At 43.9% G+C, this 21,280-nt stretch overlaps 1 protein-coding gene across 1 annotated transcript in view; it reads right to left on the bottom strand.

The window, feature by feature from the left end:
- The window catches only part of EEFSEC (eukaryotic elongation factor, selenocysteine-tRNA-specific), a 255,237-nt gene that overhangs the window by 141,501 nt on the left and 92,456 nt on the right, over positions 1 to 21,280 (bottom strand). Inside the window, exons 2-4 of the mRNA XM_011950728.1 lie at positions 20,146 to 20,353; positions 5,064 to 5,160; positions 2,506 to 2,670 (exon numbers count right to left, since the gene is read on the bottom strand). Of these exons, the coding sequence (XP_011806118.1) occupies positions 2,506 to 2,670; positions 5,064 to 5,160; positions 20,146 to 20,353 (470 nt within the window). The remainder of the gene's footprint in view (positions 1 to 2,505; positions 2,671 to 5,063; positions 5,161 to 20,145; positions 20,354 to 21,280) is intronic.

The raw sequence follows: 21,280 nt of genomic DNA on the forward strand, positions 1-21,280 counted from the left end.
CCACTCGAACATCCCTGCCTCCTTACCACTGCTGACTTCTCTGCCTTAGCCCTTCTCCATGCCCTTGGCCCTAACATTGCAGCCACTGACTCTTATCAAAAACTTTTTTCTCCCTCTAGAACCTCAGGTACCCCCAATTCAGTCTATACCGCCCCCCAGAGAGCCCTCTTTTGACACCTCTTTCATACTCCCAGCTCCTCTCCCAAGCTGTAAGCATGTCTTCTCCCAGAGTGGAAGGGATGCCAGGTCAGGGTAGCCCCCAGAGGTCTGAGTTAGGAAGCAAAGAGACTGGAAAGAAATTTAGTACTGATTCATTTTTCTGTTCTAGCAAAGAATCTGCGAACAGTCACCAAAGTAATCTTAATTTTGTTAATATAAACTGAGTCTACTTTTACACTTTTGTGCTTTATTTTTTAAAATTTGCACTTTTAGTCCCTGGCTTAAAGTAGATTTCATTCAAGTGGTCTTTTCCTGGGACCGGTGGTCTTCAGAGGAGGATGTGACAGCAGGTAGAGGAGGGGACTGTGAGTCACAGTGTCCAGGGGACATCCTAACACCCAGGTCTGGCCAGGTTCCAGGGCTCCTTGGATACGGTGGGGTCCCGCCATCCAACTCCTCCCACTAGATCCAAGGAGCTCTGGAACCTGGCCAGAGCCGAGTCCTTTCTTTTGTTTGGTCCTTTTTGGTCAGGAGACTCTTCCCTAATACCCCTGGCCCCTGTAGGAGGAAGTAATAGCCACACTGTTGTAAAATGAGCTGGGGGGTTGAAAACTCAGGTTGCCTTCACTTGGGAGAATCCTGTTCATGCCTACCCTCCATGAAATGCCCCTTCCCTATATCCAACCATGCTGCTCTAGACCAGGGATGGCACACACAAGGCATGGGTGCCAGCAGGGCCCCTCTCCACTTCCCTCACTCAGGCCAGGTGCTGCTATTATGGCCCTCTCATCCGGAGGGCAACGTGGTTCATTTTATGTGTCAACTTAGCTGGGCCACGGTGCTCCAACTTCATTCTGGGTGTTTCTGTGAAGGTGTTTTCAGATGAGATTAACATTTAAATTAGTGGATGTTGAGTAAAGCAGATGACCCCTATAATGTAGGTGGGCTTCATCCAATCAGTTGAAGGCCTTAAGAGCAAAAGGATTAACCTCCTCAGAGAAGAGGGGATTCTGCCAGCAAATGACCTTCAAGCTGCAGCTCTTCCCTAGGCCTCAATTCTGCCAGACTACCCTGTAGATTTTGGACTTGCCAGGATTTATAATAGTATAAGCAAATTCCTTAAAAAAAAATTATCTATTATCTATCTATTTATCTATCTGCATTTATCTATTTATCTATCTAGGTGCATTAGTTGGTGTTCTCCAGCAAAACAAAACTAATAGGAGATACAGATATCTAAATATTTACATCTGTGTATCTCTATCTATGTATCTATAGATACCTAGATATCTGTATCTCCCATTGGCTCTGTTTCTCTGGAGAACCCTAACCAACACACCTAGTGAGCCAGACAACCTTAAAATGCCTCAACACAGCCTCCGGGTAGCCATTCCCAATTAACATGCAAATTGAAATCATGCAAATCCAAGCCTCTCTAGCAGCTAGCTGAGTCCACAGGGCTGAGAGCCTCCACTTCCCTGTACTCTAGGCTCCTTCAAGGATTAGAGAACTGCCCTGGACCCCAGCATTCCCGGCAAGATCTCACACGAATTCTAATAGCCTGTGTTTGCCACCTTTATTCTTGTTGAAGGGGAGGCAGTCAATGGGACAGTCAAAGAGTAAGTTTCTCTTGTCGCATAAAGTAAAACTATTAAAAATGCCTTCTGAATAAGGGGAATATCAAGGCACTAGACATCTTTCAAATCAGAGCCAGGCCATTGCAGTAGAAAGGAGGGGTGATGGGGAGGCACCAGCCATTCATCCTTCTCACAGGTCTTCAGAAGGATAATGCGGCATCTGCCGATGGCCACCAGGAGTGCAAAACCAACCTGGATTTCTTCCAGATTCTATGACTGAGCACCACAAGATTCACATCGTGTTTAATTTGAAATTACTGTGGTTAAGAAAAAGGTACCCAGAAATAACTCCACATATACTTGTCACCCTGACGTACAGCCAGTGTCCAGAAAGGGAGGTTTCCCCTCCAGCAGCCCTACTTGTTAACCATGTGATCTCAAGCCCACCTCACCTTCTGGAGCCTCAGTTTCTTTATCTACACAGAACACCTACTTGGGAACACCTCCTTGTGGCACAACATAGGCCTCCAATAAACAGGTGCTATGAGAATTAGGGAGAGCAGCAGTCCTAGAATCTGAGGTGAGAGACTTGGAGCTGGGCGGGGCCAGGCAGCCACAGGGTGAGAGTGCAGGAGGAGAGGTGGGGCAGAGCGGACAGTGGGAGTCACAGGGCAGGCACAGGAGGCTCAGCAGCTGAACAGACAAAGGGACAGTCCCCCTCCCTTGCTGCCAGGGAGGAGAACAGAAGGGAGGACAAGGTAAGACTGACCTTGAGGGCAGGGATCTCCACGCTGTCACCGAGGCTGATGCAGCCTGAGAGGATGGTCCCTGTCATCACAGTGCCTTGGCCTTTGATGGAGAAACAGTGGTCCACAGACATGAGGAACGGTCCCGAGGGGTCTCTCATCGGGATAGAAATCTGGGACGTCAGGAGCTAGAAAAGAGAAACTGGTGCCACAGTCTGTGGGGAGAGGAGCCAGATGGGGCAGGGCAGAGGAAGGCACAGGATGTGGCTGACCAGCAGTTCATCAAGGCTGCCAAGGTGGACTCAGCTCAGAGGTCCATGCCTCAGCAAGGTGGCCAGGAGATCAAAACCACCAACTCTCTGACTGCATTCCAAGCTTCTGACATGCTCTCAGCTCTTTCCACTCAGTATGAAGGAAAGGGCACCTGCAGAAGCCTCTTCTGTCTTCTCCCGTGGAACTGCTACAATGGTCTGTCCTGCCAGGCCCTCCACACTGCAGCAGAGTAGCCACTAAAGGACACCCTGTCCCATTGCTCCCTGGCCTCATGCATTTCCCCAGCCTCCTGATGCCTTCAGAATTTAAAACTCCTTATCATCTAGTCCCTAGGTACCTTTTAGGCCTCATCTTCCACCACTCCCCAATGTATGCCAGAAGCCAGCCGCCGGCAGGCCTAGAGTTTTACCAGCTGGCTCAGCCTCGCCTGTACTGCAGCAATACCTCCTCTGGACAGGCTTCTCTGTATGGCCACATTTCCCCTACTCCCATCACCACAGCTAACACTCTCCTGTGATCATCTCTTTATTGTCTCCCCCGCAGGGCTGTGAGGGCCAGGTATCTCCAGTAGCTGGCATCGTGCCGGCGAGAATGACAAGTGAAAGAAGAAGAAACAAGGGGATGTGGGGAGAGGGAGGAGGAAAGGGTTGTTCCCAGTGGCCTTCGTTCTCTGCAGACTCCATATGCCTCAGCCTCACCGGCCGATTTTCCTCATGCCACCTGTGTGCCAGGATATGCTGTCAGGGCTCATCACCAATAAACAAATGAAAACAAAGACTAGGATTACTTGTGTTTGCTACTTTTTCACTTCGTAAGGGAACACGCTGTCAAAAAAGTATTCAGTGGTGAATGTTCCAAAGTCTTAGTCTTGAGATAACAATTCTTTTGGAAAAAGACTAGAGATTCAAACAAAACAGGCTTGGTCTGAGATTTATGTAGAGGCTTCTTAAAGGAATATACAAACATCTTTCATAGCAGCATTTTTGAGGATTTTGCTTTAACAAAAACAACTGTCCCAGGCTCCCAGACAAATGGTCTCAGGAGCCTGATGAAAAAGTAACAAAAGCCTCACCCAGAAAACATTTGTTTGGCTAAGCTGACAAGATTAGCACGTGTGAGTCACAGAAATGGTGGCAGTGCATGTATGTGGTCACACCTCATCTTGGCTCTGCAGAGCCAGGTGCAGGTGGGCCGTGAAGCTGACCGCAACAATCAACTTGGGTCTGAATCCCAGCTCCACCGTGTAACTTGCTGTGAGACATGGGTCAAGTTATTTAACCTCTTTGAATCTCAGACTCTTCGTTGGTATATGGGGATAAATAATTTCAGCCTCCCTGAGTTTTTGTGAATGTCAATTGATCCTGTATGTAGAGAACTGAGTACAGTGCCTGGCCTGTAAACATCAACATCACTGTAATAGGAAGCACTGACATGGCACTGTTCCAAGCACGTCATACACATTAACTCATTTAACCCTCACAACAACTCCATGAGGTATGTGCTATTATCTTCCAAGTGAAGGAACTGAGGCAAGAAAGAGTAGATCATTTGCCTGAGGTCAGAGAGAGTGGTGGTGGAGCTAGCACCTGAACCACAGTCCAGCCCCAGAGCCATGCACGTTGCTACTCCACCCCTCTGAACGGCCTGAGCACTCTGTGGAGGAACTCTGTGGCCCCATTCTCACTGCTACCTTCCTTAGTACCAGCACCACCAGCACTCACACACACCCTTCCTGATGGATGACTGGGCTCCCTCCCTGACTACCACCACAAGTTAGGAAGAACAACCTGGGCCTCAGCCCCACAACTTCCGAAGATAAGCCTCCCATCTTTGGTGGAGGTGCCCAGGATGGAAGCTGCATTGTCCCTGCTGCTGGGCTCATGTCCTTCACCCCTGCCTCGCTGGCACCCAGCCCAGGTGGTGTACTGGAGGAGTTGATACAGTCTGAAGGACTGGAATGGATGTCATGGTCCCAGGGTTCCAGACAGGTGGGAGCTGCTTTGTCTGAGTGGAGGTATAACAAGAGAAAGGAAAAAGCGAGGCACAGCAAGGTGTGACGAGCTCTGCAGAGTCTTGGCTGGAGGGTGAGTCATGGGCTTCAGGGAACCTTAGGAGCCCTAGTTTGGGTTTACCTTTTTGAGGGAGGTGGGGGAGCTGTACTAAGGTGTGAGTGGTTAGGTTAATGGAACCAACTGAGTCCTCTTGCTAGGGATGCCTCTCTTTCTCTCCCAGGGGAGAGAGGGACACAAAGAGGTCTGCCTGAGCAGCGCTGGGGCTAAAGGGCAACCTGGATTCAAGCTGATAGTACCTCAATGAGCTCTGGAATGCCCTGTGGAGCTTCAGTTTCGGGGGCCTCTGGTCCCCCCGGTTTGGCCGCCACGGGTATAATCGGTGCACCTCGGAACCTGAAATGGAAAATAAGTCCCATCACAGTTACAGAGATCAGCAACATGGACACAAAGCACATCCATGAAGCACCTGGCACAGTACCAAGTGCGATGAGCGTCCTCTTCTCTCCCCCCATCAACCAAGCCTAGAAGACAGCACCACTGTACTCGCATGTGGCAGATGATGCAATGGAGGCCCCAAATTTCCCCCTTTTGGGGAAATGTCCCTGCAATGGACATCAGAATTTTAAAGGGCTCTCTTAGATATTAAGCTCCACTTTCAGAGCTCTCCCTAAGGAGGCAGCAGTGATCCTGGCCCCTAGGCTTCTGAATAAAAGACCTCCTTGAAGAAGACCAATAAATACATCTCAGCCTTCTGAAGAGATGCAAGAAATAATCGTGACCAAAAAGTCCCTGTAGATGTACCTGGAAGCACATCTCTACAATCTCAGTTTCTAAGGAGGAGCGATCCTGCCTAAACTCTACTGGGAAAGCCCCTGCATCTTTAAGAAGACATACTTAATCTGTGTGGACATTTATCTTTCCCATTTAAAAAAAGGAACACTGTTACGGAAAAAAAAAAAAGAGGGAAAGAGAAAATAAATAACCCATAATTCCATCATTGTGGTGTATTTTCTTCCAACCATGGTTTTCCTATGCTTTGCCAACGGATTATTTTTTTCAGATTTTGGTTATAGTATGCATACAATTTCATATCCTGCTAAGTTATTTACCATTATATCACAAATAACTTTCTGTTGAATGAGAGCAACAACAATAACAACTTACATGGCTGAGCCAACCTTATAATGTGAGGTTTAAACGAAAGCATCTACAACACATGATGGAGTTGTCACCATCTTATAGATGAGAAAATGAGGCTTAGGGAGGCTAATTGATTTGCTTCAAGTTGTTGGCTATGAACCTTAGAGCCAAATTTAAACCCAGCCCATCTGAGTCTGAAGCCAGGGCTCTCAGTCTCTTTGTAACACTTCTCCCTGTCTGGGCCTGTTCTTTCATTGTTGACACCTGGACAACGATAACGGCCCAGAATTTACATGCTTGTACATGCTTTCCTCCATTACTTATTTGTGATATTTCAAATTTTTCACTATTATAAATTACACTGTGATAAACATGTCAGTGGGCACGAATGATTTTTTTTTTTTTTTTTTGCCTTGGCTTTGGGGTAAATTCATGGGGTACGCATCTAAGAGTGAATACACACTAAAAGATCAGCAAAATGATAAGAGCAAGGACATCTGAAAAGCCCTCTTCCATGGAAGCAAAGAACACTGGCAAAAAAGACCAGAATCAACTTGTTCAGAACTCTGGAATTAACCAAAGGCTTGAGCAATCTGTGGAGTGTTTACTCAAGAAGAGTCTCAGTAAAACCAAGTGAGTTTTCGATGTTTTAACTTGCCCTCTTCTATGCTAACTCTGCAGCAGTCCTGAAAACCAATCAGTAGCCTGCCAGGCACTGAAAGGGGCAGAATGGGTTTGAGTTCCTTCAAAGCCCTTCTCCCAGAGAACGATCATGATTTTCTAGTCTGGTGGTTCCCTGGAAGGCCCTATTCACAATGCTATATTTATTTGATCTGCCTTGGAGCTTGCTCAGTGCAAATAGCCTTTACCCTGCGGGAGTTTGTTGAAAATAATCAGAGGCAATTGTTTAACATCATAGCTGCCTGAGGGAAGCTGTGATGTTTAATAACGAAAAACTTCTCAAATTTCATAGAAAATATTAATCTACACTTTCAAGAATCTCAGTAAACTCTAAGTAGGATAAACTCAAAGGCACCCACACCTGGCACATTACAATCTAACTGCTGAAGGCCAAAGACAAAGAGAATCTTGAAGCTATCAAGAAAGAAGCGACTTAACTCATGTACAAGGAATCCACAATAAGATTAGCAGCTGGTTTCTCCGGAGAAACCATGGAGGCCAAAAGGTATCAGGATAATATATTCAAAGAAGTGAAAGTTAAAAAAAAACAAAAACAAAAAACTACCAACCAAGAATTTTATATGCAGTAAAAAAATGCTACAAAAATGAAGGGAAACGTGGGATCACCATATGATTCAGCTATTCCACTCCTAGGTACATATCCAAAAAGAACAGAAAACAAATAAAGAAATACATATCCATACATGTCCAGAGTAGCACTATTCACAATAGCCAAAAAGTAGAAACATCTCAAATGTCTATCAATAGATGAATGGATACACAAACTATGGTGTATATATATACACAAACTATGGTGTGTATACATACACAACAGAATATTATTCAGACATTAAAAGACATGAAGTATCAATACATACTTCAGTGTGGTGAACCACAAAAACACCGTGCTAGGTGAAAGAAGTCAGACACAAAAGGTTGCATATTTTACAATTCCATTTATATGAAATACCAGAATAGGTAAGTCCATAAAACAGAAAGTCGGTTAGTAGTTCCCAGGCTGGTGGGGCACAGAGAATGAGGAGCAAAGGGCTTAATGAATAGTTTCCTGTTGGGGTAATGAAAATGTTCTGGAATTAGACACTGGTGATGATGGACCATTCTTTCCACACTGAAAGTATGGATTTCATGGTATGTGAATTCTATCTCAATTACAAAGAAAATAGATTGAAAGGTATGCTACCTTTTCTACTACCACAATGAACATCTAAGATGCCTATTTCACTGTACGCATAACAAAACAGTCTTTTAAAAATTATTTTTAATATATACTTCATTTTAATTTGTATTTCCTTAATAAGTAAGCCATACAATGTTGAACCACTTTCAACTGTTTGTATACCCAATGTATTTTCAGGAGACATTTCTGTAGCACTTCTAGTTCTGGAGTTTGTTTCCTCCAGGAAGAGCCACCCTTACCTTCCTGACACTGAGGGCTGCTCTAAGTGCTTCTCTGCATATACTCTAGCATGCAACACAGTGGGAGTGACAGAAAGAGACAGGACACTTTACTGAGCACCAACGGTACAAGCAATTGTGCTAGAAGCTTTCCAATCCCCATCTCCTCATCACAATCCTGTAAGGTGGGTATTATTCTTCTTCCCCCTATTTCGTAGAAGAGGGTCCTAAAAGTTTGGCCAGCTTTGGTAGCTTGTTCCAGGCCACAGGCTAATGAGTGGTGGGGCTGTGATTTAAAGCCAACTCTGAGTTTACTTTCCACCTGAGACTATCATGAGAACAATCCTCCATCAGCCTAGGCTGGAGGCAGGGGCATGTGTCTCTTCTCAAATCCATATGAGAATTTGGAAAGTAGCTGATCTTCAAGGATCAGGGAACATATATGTAATTCCTGTAGCCAGATTAACAAAACCCTTGCCCTTAATTACATACATTAAATATATGTAATTTTAGTTCTCAAACCAGTGAAAAAATGATGATAGCTATAATTATAGTACCCAATATTATGATAGTTTGCTACCACTTTCAAATTGCAGACATAAATTTATTGAATCCTTAACAACCCTCTGAGGTAGGAAGAACTGCTGTCATCATTCCCACATTCAGAGTCATACATTCATTCTCCAAATAATGGTGAAGCACCCACCATGCACACAGCACCTGGCTAGATGCTTTCACATGACTCCATTTAATCCTCACAGCAATGATGTCAGGTATAATATCATTTTAGAGATGAGGAAACTGAAGCACAGAGGGTCAAATGATTGCTAAAGGGTCACTGGTGAAGCAAATGGCAGAAGCAAGGAGGAATCCAGAGCTCAGCACTTTGGACCCAAAAGCCCTATTCCAGAGCCCTGTCCTTCCCACGGTGCTGGGATCCCCAGAACGACCTCCAGCATCCCCTCCCCAGGGATACTGACCTGGAAGATGGCATCAATGGTCTTTCAAAACACAAGACCAGAAGACTGAGCCCAGTGCCAGCCTGGTCACAAAGAGGGGATGACAAAACGTCAAGGTCGCTCTGCTCCCTCCCCTCCTCCTCCTCTCTCAGGGCTGACCTGCACATAGACCAATTGTCCCACATCCTCTTCACAAGCTTTGTCAAATTTGTGTGCCACCTGAGCTATTCTTTACTCATTTATTTTCCTTAAAAGAATTAATGTTCTTACTTAAATATATTTATCTTAAAACACAATTTCATGTCACTATCTAAATGGAAAACCACCACATGCCACAAATAAAAGGTGGCACCACTGGCCCCTTTAAGGACATCCATGAGGCAATGCTCTGCACTCCCTCTGCAAAACCTGCTCCTGGCTCCTAGCACGCCAAACCCCCATGCTGGGGAGACAGCATGATGTGCACAGGTCACGCTCAAGAGGTGAGTACTTCCTGCACTTTTGCCTCCTGACCTCTATGCTGAACCTGGTTATGCTGTAAAGTTGGTAATGCCCATTATAAGTTTCACTGAAATAACATAATTTAATTTAGTATCATGAAATAACAGTGTGAAAATAGCTGTTTCTGTGAAAACTAAATTGAATGCTCTGAAAAGGTGTGATAAAGACAAATCTCCTTAAAATCTAGTGTTAAATTAGGTGTGGATAAGAAAACCAGAGAAGACTTACAGGGAGGTTGTGTGAAAACAGAAAAATTCTGTACTCAGACTTTGTAAATCTTGCTTCACTGAAATTGTGGGCAGTGCACTGCATTCGGGAGTGATTTATAGATGAAAGGTGACTTGGAGCTCTAGTTAGTGGGCTCATCCTGGAAGAAAAGACGGGCTGGGCAGTACACATACCAGCAAGTGACAGGTGGAACAAAGCTGTGGAGTCCCTCTGAAGAGCATCTGAGCAAAGAGAAGGAAACTGCTGCTCAAACACTCACAACAGAATTAAAGTCAGTCACTGAGGCTTTCTCTGGGAAATCTTACTAGAGAGCACCTCTGCAACACTGAGAAAACCGCACAAACTTAGAAGATGTGACCAAGAGAAACAATCACATGAAAAGAAAAGTATGCCACACTTGGATAGAAAAAGCCAGAATGATCACAGTTGCTGCCCACAATGATGCGACTGGAGACTGCACGCTACAACTTTTCCTTATTGCCAAATCAGCAAACTCCAAAGCTTTCAAAAACATAAATTCTGGGCCAGGTATGGTGGCTCACACCTGTAATACCAGCACTTTGGGAGGCAGAGGCAGGAGGATCACTTGAGGCCAGGAGTTCTACACCAGCCTGGGCAACACAGAGAGAACCCATCTATAAAACAAGTGTTAAAAATTAGCCAGGTGTGGTAGCGCATGCCTATAGTCCCGGCTTCTTAAGAGGGTGAAGCAGAAGGATCACTTGAGCCCAGGAGTTCAAGGTTATAGTGAGATCCAGACTGGGCAACACAGTGAGACTCTGTCTCAAAAATAAATAAATAAATTACATACATACATACATACATACTAAGAAGAACATACAGAATATAGCTTACTTAACTGTACTCAGACCAAATGAATTAAAGATAACATATAGATTATAAGCGATCATGTATGGAAAATTAAAATTATAAATGACACAAAAACCAAACATTCTTCAAAAGCACAGCCTGAAGAAGAGGAGTCAGGCCCATTCAGAACTCAAATCCACATGTAGCCAAGAAGCCCCAGATGAGCCTGGCCCGGCTGCCAGTGTCTTGGTGCTGATGAGGAAAGGGAGGCACGATGCTGAGAATGCTGTATTTCTTCTGTTACAGCTTTCATTGTTGATTTTATTAAATAAATATGCATGTACATGTTTTAAGTTAAAATACTATGTTTAAGGCATGAATGTGTCATTTTTTATGATCCTCTGCTCTAAGGGACTTTTTTTGATTAACCAACCATAGCCCAATCTCAGGGGACAAGAAATCTTCTACTACTGTAGCTACAAAAATAAACACACAGAAAATAAAATAGAGCTATTAAATTCTAGCTAGATACTATTACCTGCTGAAGGCGCTGAGGCTGGTTAAAAAGTTAGGGAAATCTTTAAGACATAACAGTACCAATTTGAGACTTTTTTCTGACTTAATAAAAGAGATTTAAAGATAACTGAAGGAGGATTAACTTTCATTGCAATTTTGCCACATCCAAGCACAGTCCCAGATGGATCTTGTGTGACATGTGGTGCACATCCCTCACTCTGCGTAATACTGCCTTCATCTTCCTCAGACCCTCGGCCACCCCTCACATTCCCCCACTGTGGCCCCAAACAGAAGCCAGGCAAAGGATCCAGCTCAAGAAGAAGCACCTGAAGGGAAGAGCCCAAGCTTGCTGCCAGGTCTATGGGGGCCTCCCAGGAACCCATGCTGACACCCCAGCCCCAGCCCCGCTCCCCAGCCCCTCCACGCTCTTCCCTGGACTCACATCTAGAGCCTCCTACAGCCCCAGATTTCTCTCCTCTTGGGACAAAAGCCCTCTTGCTTGACACCTCCATCCTGCCACTTTCAATCAATATCCAATTTCTCCTTCTTCTCATATTTCAAAACAAATCCCACTTCTGTTTACCCACTAGAGCTTATGGCTGATTTTCTTACAAGGTCACTTCTGTCTCCTTCTCTTTTAAGTGCAGGACATTTACTAAGCACTTCCTCTGTGCCAGTCTCCATGGAACGTGCACGATGAACACACAAAGGGCTCCCAAGAGCAATGGTGGTGAGGGGCTGGGGCACCAGACCAGGGTGCCAATTCCAGGTGACACTAAGAGGAATGGGGGCCAGGGTTCAGGGAATCATGGCAGAGAAACAAGTTCCTGAAGGTCAAGAGCAGCTCCCGGTGGTCAACTCAGTGCTCTTCCCTTGCACTTGCTTTCCCCTGTGGCATCTGACCAGGTGACTATCCAGAAGTGGCATTCTTCCCTCCTCCCTGACAACCCCATACCTTTATTTCCATGGCCCTTGACTATCCTTCACGTCCCGAGAGGCCCTTCTTCATCACTCATGCGCCCACTGCAGGCCTCCCCAAAGAGTGGCTCGAGAGCCCAGCTCTTCCCCTGCATGCTGACCATGGGGACCACAGCCCCTCTGTGGACCATTCCCAAACCAGCATCTCCAGCCAAGCCCCCTTTCCAGCACTCTAGCTCTACCCTGCCATCTGCCATCAGGCTGCCTCCTGGCCTCTAATTCCTGGCCTCTGATATAGGATGGTATTGCCCTGGCCTCTGAATTAGTCCTCTCTGACTGCATGGTCACCGATGTCTCTCATCAGTCACTGCATCTAATCGGTTCTCCTCTTAGGATCTTGCTCCAATCCATCCTGATTTTCATTCTTAATGGGTTCCACTCTGGGTCAGGCTCTTCTCACCCCAGGCCTCCCAATTGCTTTCCAAAGTGTGTGCACAGACCACAGCTGTGAGAACCTTCTAGCAGCACTACTCTGAGGTGCTGGTCTTCTCCCCTCCCCACTCTCAGGACTCTGTGACTGTCCCGGGATGAAGCCCGGGCCCAGGGTGGTGCACAAGGCCCTCTGGGGTCTGCTCCAGTCTCTCCACACTGACTCATCACAGCAAAAGCCCTGGGTAACTGGATTTTTAAAACTCAAGCTCACACTGTTGCCCTCACCTCCTTCCCTTCCTCTCCTAGGCAAACCTCACCCAGGCAATGGCAGCCTGAGGCAGGATTCCAGCAAGAAATCTAGGACTAATTTCCATTCCACAGCCAGTTTATGCGATTTCACCTCACTCAGCCCCCATTTCCCTGCCCAACAGGAGATGGCATGACCTAGATCACAGGGTTGTCTCCCAGACTGAATCGGTTAACACGTATAAAAGTGCCGTTTGGAACTCACGAGGAACCCTGGAAACTACTGCAACCACCAGCCGTCTGTACCCGCACACCAGCCACAGATGACGGCACCTCTTCCCAGTGACCAGTTCCTGGCCTGTGCGCCATATTTTGAACCTCACCCCTGCTTAGTCATCACATGCCCTTCTACAGTTAGTCCTCATTCCTGACTCCCCAGCCAGAAGCAAACTTGCCTTCTTCAGAATCCCCTTGCTACTCTGAGGAGCCACTTCAGCTCTGGCATTTAACTCTGACACAAAGCAAATTCCCTAGCCTACCTCCGCCATCGTCCAGGTACTCAGGATCTCCTGCCCAACTGCATGGGAGGCTCCTCAGTTGGGAGGAGCTTAATTCAACTAGCCTTTGAAACCTCACCCCACTGCCCTGGCCTGGTTGGGAGCCCTTGAAGAAAATCAGATTTTTTTCTTTTTTAAAGACAAGAGAAGTAACTTTGAGGAGGCTGGAGTTCCCTAAAGAGCAACTTAAACAATCTCAGGGGCCCCTCATTGCTCCAAAGGTCAGTGTGACAAGATGACTTCAGTTCAGTAAGGAGATTCCAAACAGGGCCAGAGACCCACCCGTCAATCAGTTCTAGAGTAGCTCAGACATGACGCGCTGCCCCCACAGAAGTAGCGGGGCTTAGGTCTTTGCCTTGAGAAAAGCAATACCCAGGAGAAAAGAGAGCTTGCAAAAGGAACAAGGGAGGGAAAAATAATTCACAAAGGAAGGAACTGTGAGGAGAGGGAAGGAAAGAGGAAAAGGAGAAAATAACACTGAGGAACAGATACAGAGAAGAAGAAAAGAAACACAGAAGAGAAAACAGGAAAGGCAGGAAAAGAACTCAGACTTCTCTGTAGACCTGCTCTGTACCAGGCACCAGGCTTGGTGGTGTCCATACCATCTCAATAGTCCATGGGCAGGGGCTCAGGTACTATATTCAGAGAAGCTATGACTTGCCCAGGGAGCCCAGGGAGTAAGTGGCTGGTCTGCAGGAGCCCAGAGTCCAGGCCTCTCCCATAGGAGAAAGAGACGGGTAGGACAAAAATCTATTCTTAGCACTAAGCAGAGCTGATGGAGCCAAGACCCAGCCATGTACACTGGCTCTGCTTCCACGCCCTGAGCCAGAGGCTCAGAGGGACACAGAGTCGTAGGAACGTGCATGGGGAATTCCAGAGATTACCCATAAAGCTTTTGGAAATTCAATTATCTTTATCCAAACCCTTTTGGGCAATGTATAGTAATAGAATATAACAGTGTGTTGGGCCAGGTGTCTGGCCCTTTCCCAGACTCAAGAGAAGCTGGCCTTCCTGACACCCTGAACATGCTACACACTAGGGCACCCTGGCTTCTGGCTGTACAAGGGAGACCCAGCCCCATGAAGCCCTGGGGAGTAGAGTTTAGCAGCCACTGGATTGGTGTCTGGGAGTACAAGGGGCTCCAGCCAGAGACAGCAGCTGCACAGTTCTGTAGTGCAGGCAGGAGCTGACCCAGAGCTCATTTAAGGACTTCTGTCTCTGTCATCCCACTGTCTCCTCCAGACTTCCCTGGCAGCTACAATATGTTGCGGTGCTTGCTGGGTCTAGATGTGCTGACTGTGCATGCAGGCTGACGTTCATTAGCACACAAAAAAAGTTTCAGATAAATATATATGTGTATGTATGTGTGTGTATATATATGTATATATATATGAATTTATAATCCATATAAAGATATATAAACAAATAGAATATAAACAAATTTTAGCTTTGGGATAGATTTCAAAGCAGCCAACATTTATCAAGTCTCACTTGATAGTCAAGTAGTCAAGCCAGACACAAAACCTACCTCTGAGGAAACTGTAAGGATCCGACTGATTCCATGAACTACGTATGGGAAACCCCTAGGACAGTGCCAAGTACACAGCAGTTGCTCCACGTTACAGCTATTATTCTTACACATCCAGGTGTGCCAGGCTCCATGTCAAATGCTCCCTTATATTAAACGCTGTAAGACTGAACTTTTCAGTGCCCCTTTTACAAAGGAAGAAATAGCAGCTCAGAGAGATGGAGTGAGTTACCCAAGCACACACAGTTAGTCAGCCACAAAGCTAGTATGGAAAACACATCTAGTCAAAGTCCACTCAGTAGCAGAGAAATTCCTTGAGATTGGCATTCATCCCATTCACAGGGAGGGAGGCAGGATCAAGGGAGTCCCTGGTGGGCTCCAGACAGAGGGCTCTGGCTAAAACAGAGAGAAAGAAATAGAAAGTGTTTAAAAAGCAGGAAGAAACACAAAGGGAGTCTGGGGGAATGATGTATCAAGGATGCTGTCAGATGATAACATTTAGTGGAAAAATAAACAGAAAAGCCTAGAACACAGAACAGTGTCAATGCTGTGATAACAACTACCTCAAATTATGTACAAGCAGGAAAGACTGACAGGGATCCTGGGGGAAAAACACTTTAATTTGATGCATTGAGAAGATTGTGGGTACATTTTTATCTTCTATTTTGATTTCTGTTAACATTGATAAATGCTTATGCAAGAGTAATTTTAAATGCTTTCAGAGATAAAGAAGCACAAAGAAAAACAATCAAAGAGTTTGACTACATAAAAATTAGAAACTTCTGTATGTCAAAAAAAGCAACTAAAATGGAAAGACAACAAATGCCAAAGACTTATGATAGGAAAAGGGTTAACAGCAATATCTTTACTAACATTAAACACTCCCAAAAATTAAAAAAAAACATTAAAATTGCAAGAGGCAAACAGACAAAATTTTTACATGGGCATAATTCACACATACAAAAGCACAACTGTTCAAAACACTTAAGGAAATAAGGAACCACATATTAAAACAAGAATAAAATACCATTTCTACTAAGTTACCATTTCTACTAAAACACCATTTTCTACTCAGTTTCAAGTATACCAAAGTAATCTGCTGACACCTGTGTAAAATGGTAGAATACTTCCAGAAAATAATATGGCAATGCACAGCAAAAAGTTTAGAAATGTTCAGACCCTTTGATCTAGTAATCTCACACCTGCAAATCTATCATGAGGAAAAAAGTGAAAATACAATTTAATGATGTACAAAGATGTTCACCTCAAGGCTTTATTTTTAAGAACAGAAACTTAAGCCAGTCTAGTAGGTCAACAGAGTGGTGGTTACATGAGCAAATGCTACATAAAATGTTAAGTAATAAAAGCAGAAATAAAAATGTACATGCCTCATGACTACAATTCTATGTTAAGAAAAGGTGGAGGGAGGATTCAGCAAAGTTGCAGGGTACAAGTTCAAAAATCAGGTGTGTTTCTATCCACTAGCCATGAACAATCCAAAATAAATTACGAAAATAATTCCTTTACAAGGGCCTCAAAAAGAATCCAGTACTTAGGAATAAATCTAAGAGACAAAAGCCTTGTATGCTAAAAACTACAAAATATTGCTAAAAAAAAAATTAAAGATGACCTAAACAAAAACATATCCTATGTTCAAGGATTAGAAGATTTAATGCTGTTAAGATGTCAATACTACTCAAAGAGACCTACAGATGCAATGCAATACCTATCAAAATTCCAATAACTTTTCCACAGAAATGTTGAAAAGCAGATTCTCAAATTAATGTGGAACTGCAAGGAGCCCCAAATAGCCAAAACAATCTTGAAAAAGAACAAAGATAGAAGAGTCATACTTTCTGACTTTGAAACTTACTACAAAGCTATAGTCATCAAAGGAGTGTGGCACTAGCCTAAGGACAGCCAGATAGACCAATGGAATAGAGGAGAAAGCCTAGAAATAAACCCACACATATATAGTCAGTTGATTTTTTACAAAGTTAAAAAGGGAAAAGACAATCTTTTCAACAAATAGTGCTTGGAAAACTGGATATCCACATGCAAAATAACCATTGTATACAAAAATCAACTCAAAATGGGTCAGAGACCTAAACTTAAGAGCTAAAGCTACAAAATTCTTAGAAAAAAACACTGGGGAAAAATCTTTATGACACAGGATTTGGCAACAGTTTCATGGATATGACTCCAAAAGCACAGGCAATTAAAAAAATAGATAAATTAGACTTCATCTAAATTAGGAAGTTCTGTGTATCAAAGGACACTATCAATGAAGTAAAAAGACAATCTACAAAATAAGAGAAAATACTTGCAAATCATATCTCTGACAAGGGATTAATGTCCAGAATACATAAATAACTACTACAATTCAACAACAACAACAACAACAACAGAAAACAACCCAACCTAAAAATGTGCAAAGGACTTGAATAGACATTTCTCAAAAAAGGATACACAAATGGTCATTAACCCATGAAAAGATGCTCAATATCATTAGTCACTAGGGAAATGCAAATGAAAACTATGATGATATACCACTTCATACCTCCCAGGATATACTGAGAGGAACTGAAAGCAGAAAATTGAATAAATATCTATACATCCATGTTCATAGCAGCATTATTCACAACAGCCAGGAAGCAACCCAAGTGTCTACCAACAGAAGAATGGATAAATAAAATGTGGTATACAGACATAATAAAACACTACACAGCCACAAAAAGGAGTGAAATTCTGACACATGTTACAGTATGGATGGACCTTAAAAATATTATGCTAAGTGAAATAATCCAGACACAAAAGGCCAAATAGTATATTATTCCACTGATAAAAGGTACCTAGAACAGGCAAATTCATAGAGATGAGAAGCAGAATAGAGGTTCCCAGGGTAGTGGGAAAGGGAGAAAGGGCAGTTATTGCTTAATGGATATAGAGTTTATATTGGAGGTCATGAAAAAGCTTGGGGTATATATAGTGGGGATAGGTACACAGCACTGTGAATGTATTTGATAGCTCTGAATTATACACTTACATGTGGTTAAAATGATAAACATTATGTTATATGTATTTTACCACAATAAAAAATGTGGAAGAAAAAGTGGGGGCAATACTATGCATAGTAAAAAAAAGAAAAAGAAAAAGAAAAAGAAAAAACCCAAAAATGCCAGCAACTGCCATTTGAGAAAAGAAATCTTTGGGTGGGCTCTTCTTTCTTTTAACTACTTTTCTCTATTTTCCAAGTTTTCTTTCAATTACTCTTTGGACAGAAAAAAAAAATACATTTAATATTTTGAACACTTTTTGCGTTTTGATAGGTACATGGCTCACCAGTCCACATTTTCCCTTTATAGACAGAAAGTTTCTTTACATCTGGGCTGGCATTTATGAAGGGTTTACTTAACAAGGGACCATAAGAAAAGGAAATAGTCACTTAAAATAATTTAAAGTTCTTTGCTTCATGGAGGTAAAAGCTAATGTTCAGTAGGTCACATGCCCACTGATTACAACCCCTCAGGATAACAGTCCTCTCCTTTCCCTACCAGCCTGCTGGTGCTGGATGAGGGCAGGAGGGGCTTCCAAGGACCCTCAGATGGACAATTGCCTCTGGATGTGTGATAAAGTCCATAATTTGACCTTCAACCAATAAACTAAAATAGAAATCGTAATTTACACTAGCAAATGAGAATTTTCCTTAAATTTAATTAATCAAAACTGTTACTATTAATTAACCCTTAAACGTACCCTAAGCCCTTCCCTGAAGGTCCCATTTCTGTAGTAAATGATACTGAGGTTGTATCTGAGTACTGAAGTTGTACTGGGTTTTTATACTGGAGTCCAAAAGACCTGTTCTTCCTTTTCTGACAAGTAAATAAAACGACAGGGAGATCAAATAACTCACTAAAAAGAAGATATAATTTTTTATCTTCCTTTTTACAGTCTCATATCCACTTCCGTTGGGGATAACAAAGTCTGAATTCTTATGCAACACTTATCTAAATGTGTCGATTTTATCGGATTGATGAATTTTGCTAACAAAAGGCAGCGCTAGGAAATCTTTTATGACATATTTGGCCCATTCACAGGACTGGAGCTTTAATTTAAGCAACTTGAGAATTCTGAGGGAGAGCTGCAGGTGTTGGATCTGAAAAAAAAAATCATAAATGGGAAAGCATATCAATCTTTATGACAGGGAAACAAAAACACTCTCTACTTGCTTGCCCTCCACGGGCAGAAGAAGGAGAGGTGGAAGTGGCAGGATATTGTCTCAGGCTGCATAGCAAAGAGGAAGCATCCCTGTCTCCCAGTGACCGCTATTTAGTATTGATCAAAAGGGACTGGCCCAGAGAGGAAGAGAGAAATTGACAAAACAATGAGGTCTGTCAACACTGTGCTCAACAAGGGCATTTTCTCATTTTCTTGACCACATCAGAATTAGTCATTCCTGTGGCTGCTTGAGCAACCAGGTGGCTTTCTGTCTCATAGTCCCCCTGTGCCTCCAGCTCCCCTGCCCTTCTCGGTAGCACTGCCAGTTTTCTTCCACACTTACTGTGATCCTGGCCAATTACTTCAGCAGGGCTGTGGATTCTCCTGCTAGGGATCTCCCCGAGCTACCTCCTCCCTCCATGCTCTGCCTCAACTCAGAGTAACACCTTCTCTCCCTAGTAAAACCACTACAGTTCAGTAGCCTCTGCTGCCAACACCCCATTCTCCTCTCTGCTGCCTCCTGGATCCTCCTCACGCCATCCTTCTACCTGCAGCCAGTGATCTCCTAATGAAAACCTCATCTAGCCACCCCCTGCATAAAATTCCTTAATAACTTCCTACTTTCCACAAGATCAAACGTAAACTCCTTGGCAGGAGATGCTAAAAAGGTCCTTTGTGATTTGGTGTTCCCTAATCTGGCCACCAGCAGCAACAACCATCTGTCTGTCTATCCATCCAATTTTATAAGGTTCTGTAACAGAAACAACCAGTCATCCACCAAAATTCATCTTCCCCTTTTGACAATCAAGTTGTAGAGAAGCAGATAGCAAGAGAACACAGTCCTAGCCTCTCTTGCACCAAAATATGGCCAATATATGTAGGCAGGACTAAGTTTTCACCAAGACAATCTAAGCAGAATGGATCTGAACCCTTCCTGGTACAGGCCTTGCACACTGGGCACAGAGTCCCTGTGTTCCTTCTCCTTCCTGTGAGCTGTGCCTCATCAAATTCTAGTTTCTTTATGTTCCTGTGGTTTTTGGCCTCTTAAAAACATGTTAGCCTTTACCTGATTTAATGCAGCCCTTATGTGAGTAAATGCCAGGTTGAGATTCCACTTACTAGGACAGGAGGCTGACACCTGCCTGTCCAATTCATGTTTGTGAAATGAACATGGGAGGCCCCAGAAGCCTTCTTATGCAGTGAACATTGCTCTCATGAGCAGACCTACTTGGTGTTCTCTAGGGTCTTCTGCATTTTCTTGGTCATTTTATCAACTGCTGCCTGTCTCTTTCCTTCAGCTAAGAGGTCTATTTTGTTCAGCACCACAACCAGCTTCTGGCAGGCAATCTGGCCGATCACAAGGCATTCCGCTGACTGGGTCTGCATCCCCTTGGTTACATCGATGACCAGCATCATCAGATCAATGATCTGGGCCCCTGGGATAAGAGAAGAGAAAGTTAGAAAGGGAAAAGGGGTGGTGAGCCCCACAGCAAGTTGTCCAATGCCCCAGGTCAAAACCCTGTAGTAAAAGTGAGCAAAGTGGAATAAATGGTGACTACACAGCTCCCAGCTGCAAGCCCTGTGCTAGGCACTTGGACCCGAAGCTTCAGAACTGCCATGACAGATGAGGAAACTGAGGCCCATAAAACACAGAGAACTTGCCCAGGGTCACACTGCTAACATGCAGCAGGGCTGGGTTTAGGTATAGGCTCGTCTAACTCCAAAACCCATGCCTTTCCATTGCACCAATCCTATAACTTTCATTCCATTTGACAGAGGAAGAAATGTCTCAGCAGGCAAAAAAAAAACAAAGTTTTGTGCTAGGCTTGGCAAATGGTTAAATACTTGCCCTTGCTAAGAAATGAGAGAAGGACTGAGAAAGTAGAGGGGACGGAAGAGGAAGGATTAGGGAGTGGACAGCATCTTTTCCTCACAGTGCTATAGCTCACTCCTGTTCCTTCTAGGGTGTTAGGAGCATCTAAGGTTCTGTGTCATAATCACTAAGTACTAAATGTGTGTGTGTGTGTGCGCGCACGCGCACACACGTATGTGTGCACTTGTGAGCATCATCCTACCGTACAGCACACCTGAGCTGAACAACAGCAGGCAGACAGACAAGTTACAGAAAGTGAATGAAGGGAAACTGCTATAAATCATGTCAGGAACATAACATTAGCCAGTGAAGTGACTGTTTCCTTTTTAATGGGATTTGGAGTCATTTCAACAAGAAGGGTGTAACTTCGTACTGCAGGAATATACAAACATTTTCCCTATTAAAATGAAGAATAATTACATTTTGAGTTTATAAGAATGCCCATGAAGCATTTTTCAGGATCGGATTATGGTCATTGGCAATGCAGAGG

This window comes from Colobus angolensis, unplaced genomic scaffold, assembly GCF_000951035.1.
Source record: "Colobus angolensis palliatus isolate OR3802 unplaced genomic scaffold, Cang.pa_1.0 Scaffold31, whole genome shotgun sequence".
In the NCBI taxonomy this organism is placed as follows: domain Eukaryota; kingdom Metazoa; phylum Chordata; class Mammalia; order Primates; family Cercopithecidae; genus Colobus; species Colobus angolensis.